We start from the raw sequence: 14,616 nt of genomic DNA, 5'->3' as shown, positions 1-14,616 counted from the left end.
TTCAGTTGTCATATTAAATATTTACACAGATGAAGTTTAAAATCTGATCGCATCATTAATAAAATCATTTCAAAACGTAAATAGGTCTTTTTTAAAATCAGAAAAGGGCAAAAAAAAAAAAAAAAAAAAAGCATTTCCTGTCCTTTTTAGCGGTTGTTGCCAGTGCGCATGCGTGTCACTCCACACGTGCGGTAAGCTTTCCTAGGACGGCAACGTTATGACCCGCCCTATTCTGCCTCTGATTGGTTTACTCTGATATTCTTACACTAACTCTAGCCAATCCAACTCCTCATGCTTAAACCTAACTAACCCAGTCAACGAAGACAATGATTACTAGCCAATCAGAGGCAGAGTTGGGCGATTCATGACTTCGCCATCCTAGGAAAAGAAAATAGCGTCCGGCAAACGTTTTTGACCTGCTGCATGCGACAGAGCTCCTCGAGTTAGTAGCTAACGTGACTGAACTAAAACTAAAACATTACCTCGCGTCTTGTTGTTCCTTTTATATCTAGGAGACAAAAAATAGTCCTCCGTGAAGCATTTCGCCGAGAGGGCCGGAATACCAGAAAAAAACATAATTCACAATGGTGAGTGTTGTGGAGCGAATGAACTAAGAAGCTAACTGTTAGCCAGCAAGTTGAAGAAACTAGACTTTAGAGGGAAATTTAATCTTAAACGTCATATAATATCCTCGTGTTTTTTAAATTTTACACAGCGTTTCTGCTTCCACGTGGTCACTGTGGTTGTATTTTGTTTTATTTCCAGACTGAAGCTCCAGTGAACCCAAAGGCCTACCCTCTGGCCGACGCCACGCTGACCAAAACCATCCTGGACCTGGTACAGCAAGCTTCAAACTACAAGCAGCTGAGGAAGGGAGCTAATGAAGGTGAGGAAAAATAAACATCTGTGTGAGCTATAATGTAACTAGTCAGTGCTTCCACTTAAAAGCTGGCAATCAATATTATGCTCCCACTCTCAGAGGCAATGTGACATCAGAGAGGTCTGAGAAACGTGGTGTCTCTGCAGGGTTCACACAGCTCCAAACAGCTGGGTTTCCTTTTAAAGCCTCTCACATGTGTGCATGTAAAAGACCTGGAAAATTATCTTCAAGCGACAACAACTGATCACTTTCATCACTGATTAATCCACCTAATTTTTAATTGATATGTGGAGTGATCAAAAGCTGACCAAATTAAATGTGTTGTCTTTGTATTGCTTATTTCATCTCACCAATAGCCTAAAAATCTGAAATAAATACTGCATCTATAATCCTATATTGACACTGGCATAAACGGCAAATCAACTGCAAATGTTTGCTGTATTGATGAGTGAGGAATCGCTTATTATTGTTCAGCTGTAAAATTACAGTAGATATTTTGTTCAAGAGACAACAAACCTTATTCTGAATGAATGCAAAACAATGTTGAAGTATCTATACTAAAACTAAACACTGTACAACAGTGCAAAGCAGCAACACACTTCATTTGTGAAGTTTATAGTATCCCAGTGATAGTCATTGATTGTTAAATAGGTGTTGTTTCTTTGTGTTCGTTCAGAGACTGAAATCTGTGGTGTTGTCTCAGAATCACTTCTACAACAAGTGGGGAGTCAGTGTAAAGCTGCTAAAAGGGGTTTGAACTGTTATTATATTGTACTTATGGTTCTCTACTTCTTCCTCCAGCTACGAAAACCCTGAACAGAGGCATCGCCGAGTTTATTGTGATGGCTGCTGATGCTGAGCCACTGGAGATCATCCTCCACCTGCCATTGCTCTGCGAGGACAAGAACGTCCCGTACGTGTTTGTCCGCTCCAAGCAGGCCCTGGGTCGGGCCTGTGGGGTTTCACGCCCCGTCATCGCTACCTCAGTCACCATAAAGGAGGGATCTCAGCTCAAGCCACAGATCCAGTCTGTCCAGATGGCTATTGAGAGACTGCTTGTGTGATTTTTGTTGCACTGTTGTGACAATGTCTCCCTTTTGAAGAAAGATGAAGACAAATTCCAGAGCAAATATAATGTTGTCTTATGTTTGATAAGAAACAGTTGTTGTGCATGACAAGAAAGTTAAGCTTTTTTATTTTTTAGGACTGTGAGTCCACTTCAGTGTATCAGTTTGCCATGGCATCACCTGATTCATAATAAAACATTTTTTATTTAAACTTGATGTTTTTATGCAGTTCTGTTCAGTGTTTCATAGTGGTTTTCATCCAGAGTGTGTAGTTGTCCTTTAACTATATCAAAAGTGTCCACAAAAAATAGTTATAGTAAAATAGTAACAGCTGATTTCACCAGGAGGAGTTGCTCTATTCCAGAAAACAGGTTTAACAAACTGAGCCGAACCCTGAACTGATGAATTCTGAAATAGAAAGTCTGAGTTTTGGATTTCAAAAAGCTGATCAGAGTTTGTTCAGTTAATCTTGAGTATGTTCACTCTGAGTTAAGTGTGGTGAATGGAAAAAAAGCCATCAATGGAGCTCTAATATCACAATTCGCCATGGTAACAGGTAAATAAAAGGCAGAGCCTCCATTTGAACCCAGTTGAGGTAGAAACATCCATGCATGTGTGTGTGGCCTGTGAACATATATCTTTAAAAAAGATAGCGGACAGAGCAGGGAAAACAGTCAAGTTAACAAAGTTTCATTCAGCTTAGTCCATTAATTCATCATTCACCAGACTTGAGTTTCCTTAATGGATGTTAAACTGGAATCTGTATCAGGCTAAAGACTACATAGCATTTTTACATATATGTATTCAGCTTCAATCTGACAGGGACAAAGATAAAAAGTATATAAAATTAATAGATATGTCACATAGAGACTTGATTGCAAGCTGACAATCTGATCCAGTAATAATGAGTTTGGTGATTTGCAGTTGAAAAGGTTCAAACAGGGTTCAAATAGTACATTTTTAGGCATGTATTTGGTTCTTGACTCAATAGCATTCAGTGATTATATTTCAACTATTTCAATAAATGTAAATTTAAACAGTCACAGAAATGCTATTAAAACAAATAAAGACTATATGCAGCCTGTTTAAAAGACTCACTTTCAAACTACATTAATTTGCAGTCTGCAGGTGCAACACAATCCTGCTCACTCTGAAATATTAACATATAATATGATATGAAAAGTATGATATGAATGTTCAATCAGTGCGACCAATCACATCATAAGTGATAATTATTCATTTATTTTATGTGACTAAAGCTTCATGCCGATTTTTAACATTTAAAAAGATTAAAAAAAAAAAAAAAGTGTTGTCAACTAATAAAGTTGTTCCTCATACTACAAGTGTTGCGGGAGTTCTCATCTTTCTACACTTATTTCCCTTCTCCGTGCACCTTGGAAGTAGGTAAAGTTGTGCCAGGGACCCTCACTCTGCATCTACAGATTTTTAACATTTAAACTGAGATTACAGATTATGTGCAATAAACATTTCAGTGTGGCTCTAACAACTGGAGTCACAGTGCTATAAAAGAAGGACATGCAATTCTGAGCTGAGGCGGTCGGGGTCAGTTCATTTTTATAATGAACTCTTGAAAGTTCGCTCAAAATTGAAACAATGTAAAACTGAAGAACAAATGCTCCATTTACACGAGTTAAATTGATCATGATCGATATCAGTGGTGGAAAATAACTAACTAGATTTACTAAACTACTGTGCTCAGGAACAAATCTGAGCCACTTTACTTGAGTATTTCCGGTTTATGCTATGTCTATTCTACTGCATGTATTTAACACAGTTGCGAACTATCAGGTGAAACAGTGCGGCTCTTGAACGCAACCCCAATGCTCTCGAACTTTTGACCAAATACCAGGTCATTTGTCAATGAGTGTCTCTTCCTTCCTCACTCAGAAGCGGAAAATATGGCCGGACCTCCTGTTGTCATATGGGAGCATGAAGTTGAGCGCTTGCTGCATTACAGACAGCTGATCCCGCGTCTTGAGGACGCTTTGGGCAAATTCTCCAAACGAGACAGCGCAGAGGTGATCCAGCCTGTGCGCACCACGGTACCCCTGCAGAAACACAACGGGTAAGACTGGCTGCACTGTGACTCCAAGTGTAGTTAAAACAAATTAAACATTGACAATCTGTCACTTTCACAGGTTCCTGGGCGTGATGCCTACATACATGGAGAATGATGGAGTCCTGTGCTCAAAGTTTGTGTGTTTCTACAAGAGGGAAGATGGTTCAACTTTGCCAGCCACTCAAGCCACTGTGGTGCTGCTGGACCCAGAGTATGGGAATGTCAAGGCTGTGAGTGCAACTGATGCGTGCATGATTCAGCATACATACTGCAATAGGCTGATTTTAGTCATTTACAAGCAAACACATGACTGAAGACCTGTTCCAGTTAACATTTCCCACAACTTGAACGGTTTCCAATGTGCAGGTCATGGATGGAGACGTCATCACAGCCATGAGGACAGCTGCAGTGTCAGCCATCTCTGCTAAGGTAGGGTTTGGTGACTGTGTTGTCTATTTAAACATCTATTCACTGTTTTTTCTGTTCTAACTGTGAAACTCTTTTGTTTCTGTCCCGCTGTGTGTTAATGCAGCTGCTGATGCATCCTGGAGCAGAAGTGCTGGCCATCCTGGGTACAGGAAAACAGGCCCTGAGTCATTACAATGTGTTCACCGAAATGTTTTCATTTAAAGAGGTACAGTTAAAAGCATAGTCTGAACAGAAGCCTGTTTGTCACAAAATATACACAAAAACCTTTAGCTGTCCCACTTTAAGTCCCATTTTTGCTTAACCCCTTTCTGCAGTAGCAGTTTTGAGCCTGTTGCTGCCTGATTTTACCTACTGCTGTTTAATACTTCTCATGCAAATATCACACAGAACAATGGTTAATGGCTTAATTTGAAAACTACACTTGTACCATTAAATGTGTAAGCATAGATTATTACATTTATTAGTTTCCATGAAGATTTAGGACAGCGAATACACTATTTTTTTTTTTTTACATTAAACCTACTAAAATATGATTCATAAAGCTGTTTAAGTTGTACACTTTCTGGTTACCACATGTCTTGTCCCCAAATGCACCAAATTTCAGGTTGAAAAAAAATGTAATCTAAAAGTACTAAGCTTTTAGCATCTTTTAGCAGTGTAGCTAGGCATCCTTTTGTGTGCCAAACCACTCCAATATGGCCAAAATGTGTTCCTCAATATTTCAAATAAACAAATGATCTAGTACAGCTAATGGTGAGCATATTTACAAGTATTACCAACCACAAAATCAGGGAATTTTAATGTAGTATAAAAAAAATGGAGGGTTAGATATTGTATGCATGTATCCCAATCTGAAACCTTTCTTAAGTGTAGACAAACCTCTCTGAAGCAGTATTGTTCATTTGTAGCATCAGAGTAACCTTAACCAACAGGACATTCAACAAACACATCGTCCATACAGTATTAAGTCATTTCACTAACAACAAAACTCATTGCAGAAATTTGAGCAGTAATCAAGTTTTCTGTCCGGGGAGAGATTCAAAACCAGTGTAGGCTTAGAGAGCATCAGTTGTTTTTAGACCTTTTTGTGCTCTCCAGTCTGTCCCATAATAGTTCTGAAACTGTTTATATATGTATAATGTTTGGTTGGTTATACGCTGTCATACTTTCCTGGCTCTTCACCACAGGTGCGTGTGTGGAGCCACAGAAAACAGAGTGCAGAGAGGTTTTGCCAGTCTGTCAGTGGCCCTGTGACGGTATGTGGCTCAGTGGAGGAGGCGGTGAGGGGAGCAGACGCTATAGTGACAGTAACCAGATGTACGGAGCCTGTGCTCTTTGGTCAGTGGGTCAAACCAGGAGCCCATGTGGCTGGTGAGAAGAAAAAATGTACACACGCATACACAATTAAAGGGGAAATATGTGAGATTTTGAAATCTCTGCAATATGTGCACAATTTAGTTGAGTGTTTGACTCTCAAAAGACAGATTTAGGGTGAAGTTTACCACTTTGTCACAAGTCTGTGTTTCTTTTCTGTTGCTGAGCAGCTGTGGGAGCCTGCAGGCCAAACTGGAGAGAGCTGGACGACGTGCTGATGAAGCAGGCGGTGGTGTACGCTGACAGCAGGGAGGGAGCAATGGCCGAGTCGGGTGACGTCGTCCTCTCTGGGGTCAGTCTATCATTGTGCTTTCTAACTGACGTGATAAGATAACTGAGGCTGAGTATGTTCTTGGCTCCCTTTGCAGAATAATATGTGTGTTAAAAAATGCGACTGTGGACTGTTTTCAGGCGGAGGTGTTTGCAGAGCTTGGAGACGTTATTAATGGGACAAAAGCTGCACACAGAGAGAAGACGACTGTGTTTAAATCCCTCGGTAAGCCATACCTTATCATGAGACGTGTGCTTTATTTTTCCAACTCAGTATTTTAAGAATCTAGTTCAACTTTAAAACGTTTTTTTCTTTAAAAATAACAGGAATGGGAGTTGAAGATGCAGTGTCTGCTAAGCTGGTTTTTGACCAGTGGGAAGCCAACGCCAGCAAACCATCAAGTGGCCATTGATTTGAATCCTGACCTTTCTGTTTGACCTTTGTGCTTCACAAGCTGGATCATAAATGCTGACATTAACATAACATGCTCACAATGACAGTGCCTTATATGATGTTTTACAAGTCATAATATATTTACTATCTTAGTTTAGTGTGTTATCATGCTAACATTTGCTAAGTATCACAAAACACAAGTACAAAGTACGAAGAATAGATGTCTTTAGTTTTGATAGTATTTGGCCATAAACTGAGGTATTGGACAATCCTTGACCTGGTGGTGGCTAAAGGAAAATCTGGGCATTACCAAATTAGGACTCATCCTCTGGGAACCAGGAATATCTAGACCAAATTTAATGGCAATCCATCCAACAGTTATTAGCATATTTATTTTAGTCTGGACCAAAGTGATGGGCTGACGAGGTGACGTTGCTGTCAATGTAGCTAACGTGGCTAAAAATGCCAAACATTTGCTGGTTCCGGCTTCTCGGGCATGAGAATATTCTCCTTTCTCTCTTTTTTTAAAAACCATTGTAAATCAATTATCTTTGCATTTTAGACTGTTGGTCAGACAAAACAATAATTTGAGGGCATCTCAATGAGCTAATGGGAAACTGTGATGGGCATTTTTACTGAACGAAAATTCTGTCTTACTTATATTCTTTCCCTGAATTGTTATGTGTTTGGACCGTTGACTGTAAACAGAAGACATAAAATACAAAAGAGCATTTTCAAAGAATTTATTTACTTCTTAAAAAATCAGCACATTACAATGTGAAAATGAAACCACATTTAGCAAGAAAGTAAATCCATGTGTGCACTTCCACTGCGCCAATGAAACACTGATAAAATTAAACTGAAATGATGACTTACAGTGGCTCCCCAAAGCATCCATGCATTTTGATCTTTGCTCATTTAAAAATAAAATGCATTTGCTGAAAAGTTACTACTGAAGGTCAAATTGTACAACAGAGACATTAAAATCAGTTGCAACCTCTGAGTGTTTATACTCTGGCTCATTAACTTGAAACACAGTAGTAGATTGGATCAAAATGACATGGTTACACACCATCGAGATAGCAAAGTGAGCATCATATATTGAATAAAAAGCCTAAATATCCAAAGAACTCTCTGAGCAAGAATTTAGTGAGAACTTGAAATGTTGGGTATAACCTTTACAGAAAAATGGAGAGTGTGTACCAGGCCAACAACACTGGAGAGTAAAGATGTGTTTCTGACAACACAACAGTCACATCTCAGGCCAGGGAAGCAACAAACAAAAATAATTAGGTTGATTAAACTTCACAAAGGAGCCTCTGCTGACTGAGAATCTCCAACCGGCTGCACTGCACCTTCACATGCCCAACAGTCAGTCATGAAATACTGTGTGTGTTCTCTTAACACGTAGTGAGATGAGAAGCAATGGGCACAGGGATGGCGTGGTTCATCTAAAAAGCTTTAAGGGACAAAATAAGCAAACTATCTGTTAAATATCTAAAAGAGACTGTTTTAAATGCTCATTCACCGTAGAGAGTAATCATTACTTATCTTAGCAGCTGCTACAACACTTGTTATTTAAAGTTCAAAAAAAGTTCTTCACAAAAGGGTTAAACCGTTTCTTCATGACTGCATGGTGGTATCTTGTACAAGTTAAAGCAAAAAAAAAAAAACATTTTAGTGTTCATGGAGTGACGACAAATTGATGACCGTTGACTGAGATTTGGCGACACGTCAGTCTGGTCAGGTGACAAATGTAAACAAAATGGTCCGTCAACAACAGCTGACAAAGAGACTGACCATGAAAAAAGGAGAAATTAGATGTTCTAAAAAAAAAAAAAAAAAAAAAAAAAAAAAATGCTTTCTTAAAGTAAAATTTCATCAAGGCAGCAGGAATCTCTTAGTGTGTAGGGGAAAGAGTGCAGTGCAGGACGTCCTTCTCTTTAGAGTTAAATCTATGGTAATTTTATGATAAAAATCACGTTCAAGTAGTGTTTCTTCCAACAATGTCTGAGAAAAATGACATGAATGTTTGTTTGTTTGTTTTTTTTGGAAAATCCTCCCTCTTACTCCTTAAACCCAAATCAAATCCCCCTCACATTCACCAAGGCCTTTGCAAAGTCACTTCATTCTTGTCGTGTCTGAAAGGACTGGACTGATGTAAGCAACCAGGAACCAGATCTTACAGAGAACCTTCAGCGCTGCTTAAATCTGTCGAGTTCTTTCAGACACAAGTCTGATCTACCGGAGCGTCTATATAAGCAAGGACACGGGGAGGGGGGTGAATTGATATTTGGGGAAAACCTCCCCCCCCCCACCACCAACATCTTCCCTCCGAGTAGGTGAGTTCTGACTGCAACTGTATTTTCTACTCCCTGTGGTTCTCCATTACAATACTACGCACTTCCTCTTCCTCTTCTTGATGGGTGGGGGGCACAAGACCGCCCTGATGGCTTCGTCGAACACTGTCTTAAGGCCGCGCTGCGTCAAAGCTGAGCACTCCAGATACTTCACTGCACCTGGTGGGCAGAGGAGAGGAAAAAGGCAGAGAAACAAGTCAGCAAACCAGCTTTTTTTTTGTTTGCACAATGATGTCGTGATGATGTCATCAAGGTTGTCTCAGCTTGAGTTTTAAAATATTTTTTTAAAGATAGCCAGCATTACAAACTGGAGGTGTGGTTTCAAAGAGGTGGATGTTTAGGAATCAGGGGGTCTGATGAAAGACACCTGTGTTGCATTATGGGAGATGTAGGATCCAGTGTTCTCGCAGCTTGAACTGTACTAGACTAGCATTTGCTGTATTTGGCAAATGTTGCAGAAGGTGAGGAAACTGCAAATGCCACCATCTGATTTTATAGCACAATTAAAAACAAAAACACAATAGCTGCTATATTTCTGATATTTTAGTGATTTTAATTCAAATGGTCTTTTTTTTTTTTTTTTTTAAGATCTGAAGATACGCTGCAATAGATTTTAGCTGAAAAATAGAGTATTATCATATGTGAACGCAACTAATTACATCTACATCATGCTGAAATTATAATATTTGTGACTTTGATATACAGTTAACTACAGTTAACAGAGACAGAGAAGGCCTCAGCATCATTTCTTTATGAGTTTAGGAAACTACCAGAAACACCACTCCCTCTTTCAGTTTGAAACAGACAATATTATGATTTTAAATTTGAATCCGTGTATGTGTTAAGTGACTACTGACTTATTTCTTTAGCCATGGCCAGGCCCTGCGGGTAGATGATGGGGGAGAGTTTCTTCTCCTTGAGCTTTTCGATAGTGTCCTTATCATCTCTCAGATCCAGCTTGGTGCCCACCAGGATGATGGGCGTGTTGGGGCAGTGGTGTCTCACCTCCGGGTACCACTGGGTGAGGTCAGAGGACAGAGTCAGAGACCTTAGAGAAACTAGACTGCAACAAACCTCCACTAACGCCGAACAACTGTCAATCCAAAATAATCACCATCAATTTGTTCATTTTATCTAAAGAAGTGTCAAAATTTAGATTTTTCCTCCCTTTAAATATAGGGCCACCATGTATCTGCAGGTGACCAACATCAACAGTTCCTTTGTGGCTCGAAATATGGTTGTGATGATTTGTTATGGCTGCATTATTACATACGTACATGTTAGATGTCAAATAATCTTGTTAAGTTCAACGAGCAAATCATGTAATTGATTTGTTGATTTTTTCAACCTTGCAAGCATCCCTTAAACAGTTTATTTAAATATGTAAACCTAATATTACCATCATTGGCAGAGTGTACTCACCTTGGCACGGACGTTTTCAAAAGAGGCTGGACTGACTAGTGAAAAGCAAATCAGGAACACATCCTGGGGAGGAAAAATAACGCCGTTAGCAACCTTTGACGACAGCAACATCACAAAATAAATTTCGATTCAACATGTAAAACTTTACCAGCACTGTGGAGACGTGTCTGTTACCAACTGAGGCGAGAATAACCAGAAACTAATCTCAAACACATAGCATACATTACTGACTTAATAGACTCCAAACGTTCAGACATGAGGATTCACAAATCTAGACAAATCTGGACTAGTCCTGTTAACTACGAACCGACTCCCATTTTCAGCTCCCTGTGGCACAGAGGCCAGTTTGTTGTGAGGACAAAGGGGACAAACAAGAGCTCCCTTTCACTTCCTCCAGCCGTCCTCCAGACAGTGTATAGGTACTGTGGATACAAGGCTCTACTCTGCTGAGTGCACAGACTCTGTCTTAAGCATTACGGGGCCAGTGAATAACTCCAAATCAATGCTGGTGAAGTGAAAACCGTGTTCATGCTAACATTGTGCAGTTGTTTTTACTGGTATACATACTGTCTGTGGGTAGGACAGTGGCCTGAGTCTGTCGTAGTCTTCCTGTCCTGCTGTATCCCACAGGCCCAGGTTCACTGGTTTCCCATCAACCATCACATTGGCAGAGTAGTTGTCGAAGCTGAAGGGAGGGACATTAAGTTCCAAAAATGATGTTATTACATTTCTCAATATGATTATTATCTTTCCATCGCTCCGGTGGACTAGCTTCATCACCTAACCTTTGCCACATTTCCATTTCCACACCACAGCTGTTGATGATGGGTGTGTGTGTGTGTGTGTGTGTTACTTACACTGTGGGGATGTACTCTCCAGGAAAGGCATTGGTAGTGTAGCTGATGAGCAAGCATGTTTTACCCACCGCCCTGAGAGGAGGAAAGAGGACAGGGAGGGAGAGAAGGAAAGATTGACAGAGAAAATACAATGAGAACTGACGATTGCTGCTTGATTTAAACTCAATCTCATTATTTCAAGGATTGCAGTGAATTGTTCAGTCAAATAAAGGCAACAAGAAGTCGTTTTTATAGTATGTAGAGCTGCAACAATTCATCCATCAACAGAAAATTCACCAGTTGGTGATTAACTTTCTGTTCTTGATTAATTTTGATAATTGATTAATTGTTTTGAGTTATTTTTTCAGAAAAAATGCTAAAATTCTCTTGTTCCAGCTTCTCAAATGTGAAAGTGAATATCTTTGGGTTGAGGACTGTTGATTGGGCCGAAACAAGACATTTTAGGTTCCATCTTGGGTTTTGGAAAAAGGCGATCGACATTTTTCACCATTTTCTGATATTTTATTGACCAAACAATAATCGAGATTTCAATTAATTGAGAAAATAATTGACAGATTAATTGAAAATGAGAACAATCGTTAGTTGCAGCCCTAATGTATATTATGTTCAACTTGTCTTGCCTGACGGGTTAACAAGTCAGATGTAATGAGTTTAACCTGACTCAGGAGAGTGTTTTGAGGGAAATTTTATGCAATTTTGTGCAAAACATTTTTCTCATTTTTTGTTTTCTGTTTGTTGTCGACTTTACTTTGTTTGATATGTGAGGATTTGAAATATCACTCTGTTGCTTAACACACATGTAGCTAGAGCTTAAACTATTAGTTGATTGATCAAACAGTTGTTTGGAAGTTGATTGACTGTTTCAGTCATTTTTCCAGTAAAAATGCTTCAGATTGACTGGTTCCAGCTTGTAAAAAGTGAAGTTTGTTTGTCATATATCAGAATCACAATCAGCTTTATTGCCAAGTAGGTTTGCACATACAAGGCCTTGGTGTTGTGGTGCATAACAGTCAAAAATATACACAAAATGAAGTAGTCCTAAATAATATAGAAAAGAAAGAATGAAATTTACAATAAAACAAAAGTAAAATATATTCTAAGATAGTAACTGAGTATCTTTTATTAGATGTATAAGGTAAAACCAAACATTTACAAGCTACAACTAAAAACTAAATCACTTTCACAACATGTCAAATTAGGGCTGGGCAATATATCGATATTATATCAATATCGTGATATAAGACCAGATATCATCTTAGATTTTGGATATCATAATAATGACGTAAGTGTTTTCTTTTCCTGGTTTTAAAGGCTGCGTTGCAGTAAATAATGTAATTTTATTAACTTACCAGACTGTTGTAGCTCTTCTATTATTTGCCTTTACCCACTTAGTCATTATATCCACAATACTAATGATTATTTATCAAAAATCTCATTGTGTAAATATTTTGTGTCATCCCTACAATATTGCCGCAATATCAATATCGAGATGATATTTGATATTCCGTCCTTCCTTGCCCAGCCCTACTGAACTTACTATTGAACTTATTTGGATGTTTTAGTGTTGTTGGTCAGACAAAATAATTTACCAATATTTAAAGTTACAACTTTATGGAGTGACTGATGGTCGTTTTTTAGGGGGGTGGATATCCCAAACAATTAAAGGATTAAATGAATAAGTTGCCCCGAAGCCAAAAGTTGGTAAGGTAGATAAAACAGAGACTACAGCTCAAAGGCTAGCGGTCGGCAGACTTTGATATAGGTGTCTGTCGACATGGCAGCCTGCGTCATGTGTACTAAATGTCTGTGTGACCCAGCTGGACTGAGAGCAGGACCAACACCAGCTGTCGCTCATGTTGGCATGTTTATCTGAGGCTTGTTAGCCGCTAGCCAACTGTTGCTAACTGGGTCAACGAAAACAACCATGTTAGCCTTTAATTGTTACCATATGTGTATATATGAGCACTTTAAGAGGTCAGAGTGACGAGAAAAACACAGTTTCACTTACCCGTCCCCCACCACCACACACTTAATGGCCTGCATCGGACAGCTCGATCTCAGTTAGCTTCGCAAGCTAACGGCGGCTAAAATAAACCGGTCAAACGTGTGTCACGTTAAAAGTACAGCGTTAAAAAAAAGTGAAGGAGCCTCGATTACGTTCCCGAAAAGTTAAAAATGTTGTCGTTGCAGATATTGGCCGACTTGTTCCTCTTTCCGGTGAAACTCCAAAGTTGTAAACCAGGCAGGCAGGCAACACCCAGGAAAAAAAAAGAAAAAACTCTGGAGTCAAGACTGAGGAAGAAACGCCCACAGTTTGGAAGCTGCAGATCCCGAGAGAGAGGATCCCTGCAAGTCACATCCGGCCAAAACCTGCCATCTGCTGGTTATAATGTAATACTACAAAACTGCATCTCAAGCGATTAAACCTACACATATAGCTCTCAATAAGTACTTAGTATTACAACAAGATCAATATGCTACTGAAATGATACTTCACATCTGGTGTAAAGGTCATCTTTTATTAGCAGTGGTGGGAAGTAACTAAGTACATTTGTAAGTACAATTTTGAGGTACTTTACCTGAGTATTTCCATTTCTACTTTATACTTCCACTCCACTACATTTCAGAGGGAAATATTGTACTTTCTTCGCCACTACATTTATTTGACAGCTTTAGTTACTTTTCAGATGAAGATTTGACACAATGGATAATATAACAAGCTTTTAAAATACAACATATTGTTAACCTTTTTGGCTTTAGACAACTTACAAAAAGCAGTGTGTAGTCGGGTCACATTTTAGATGTCTTTGGGTTGTTAACAGCTCCACCAAATAGTGATTTTTCCCTCTAAACTTCTCACATGGTTTCATTTCAATAAATGTTTAAATGATCTAATATTTCACCAAAAATCAAAGATTAGAGAAAAAATCCACAAACTGAAAACAGATTTGTGTATCAGAACTTTGTTTTTTCTTCTTTCCTCTCCCATTAATCATCTCACAGCCCCTCAGATTTATCTGGTGACCCTTTGGAGGGGCCCAACCCCTATGTTGGGAACCACTGGACTAAACTAGCTAACGGTATATAAAGTAGTTGAAACTAGCTCCACCTCCAGCAGCTACAACAGTAACATGCTGCTCTAACACTGATGCTTCAGTATTAATAATGTAATGATGTTATATATAATAATATATCAGTCAGAGGGATTAAATGAGTAATCCCTCTGACTCCCTAAATGAGTACTTTAATACTCTAACTACATTTTACTGTTAATACTTACATACTTTTACTTTGGTAGGATTTTTCATGCAGGACTCCATTACTCCTTGTAATTTACTTAGGTAAATGATCTGAATTTTCTAAACTTGCATCCTTACAGTTTTTGTTGAAATACTAAATTGCTGTAAATCCTTGTAAAGGGAGTTTGCAATTGTATTAGTTGGAATTCCTGCATGTGTTCTCAGCTTTTTAAGTTCTGGTCCC

At 38.9% G+C, this 14,616-nt stretch overlaps 3 protein-coding genes across 3 annotated transcripts; 2 read left to right on the top strand and 1 right to left on the bottom strand.

Moving 5' to 3' along the window:
- Positions 1-375: 375 nt before the first annotated feature.
- Positions 376-2,158, top strand: snu13b (SNU13 homolog, small nuclear ribonucleoprotein b (U4/U6.U5)). Its single transcript, XM_044337507.1, has 3 exons — positions 376-587; positions 766-886; positions 1,682-2,158. The coding sequence occupies exons 1-3, from the start codon at positions 585-587 to the stop codon at positions 1,942-1,944; spliced, it is 387 nt and encodes a 128-aa protein (XP_044193442.1). The 5' UTR covers positions 376-584; the 3' UTR covers positions 1,945-2,158.
- A 1,605-nt stretch (positions 2,159-3,763) lies between these two features.
- crym (crystallin, mu) lies at positions 3,764-7,494 on the top strand. The gene is made up of 8 exons (XM_044337264.1): positions 3,764-4,033; positions 4,107-4,257; positions 4,394-4,456; positions 4,560-4,661; positions 5,644-5,827; positions 6,001-6,122; positions 6,242-6,326; positions 6,428-7,494. The coding sequence occupies exons 1-8, from the start codon at positions 3,867-3,869 to the stop codon at positions 6,511-6,513; spliced, it is 960 nt and encodes a 319-aa protein (XP_044193199.1). The 5' UTR covers positions 3,764-3,866; the 3' UTR covers positions 6,514-7,494.
- On the bottom strand, positions 7,224-13,448 carry LOC122970908 (ras-related C3 botulinum toxin substrate 1). Its single transcript, XM_044337265.1, has 6 exons — positions 13,142-13,448; positions 11,134-11,205; positions 10,844-10,961; positions 10,277-10,339; positions 9,712-9,871; positions 7,224-9,013 (listed from the first exon to the last, which is right to left on the bottom strand). Exons 1-6 carry the CDS (start codon positions 13,174-13,176, stop codon positions 8,883-8,885), a joined length of 579 nt encoding a protein of 192 aa, XP_044193200.1. The 5' UTR covers positions 13,177-13,448; the 3' UTR covers positions 7,224-8,882.
- Between the last annotated feature and the right edge of the window lie 1,168 nt (positions 13,449-14,616).

This window comes from Thunnus albacares, chromosome 20, assembly GCF_914725855.1.
Source record: "Thunnus albacares chromosome 20, fThuAlb1.1, whole genome shotgun sequence".
Taxonomy (NCBI): Eukaryota; Metazoa; Chordata; class Actinopteri; order Scombriformes; family Scombridae; genus Thunnus; species Thunnus albacares.
Note: the sequence above shows the minus strand (reverse complement) of the source record. Positions and strands in the feature narration are given on the sequence as shown.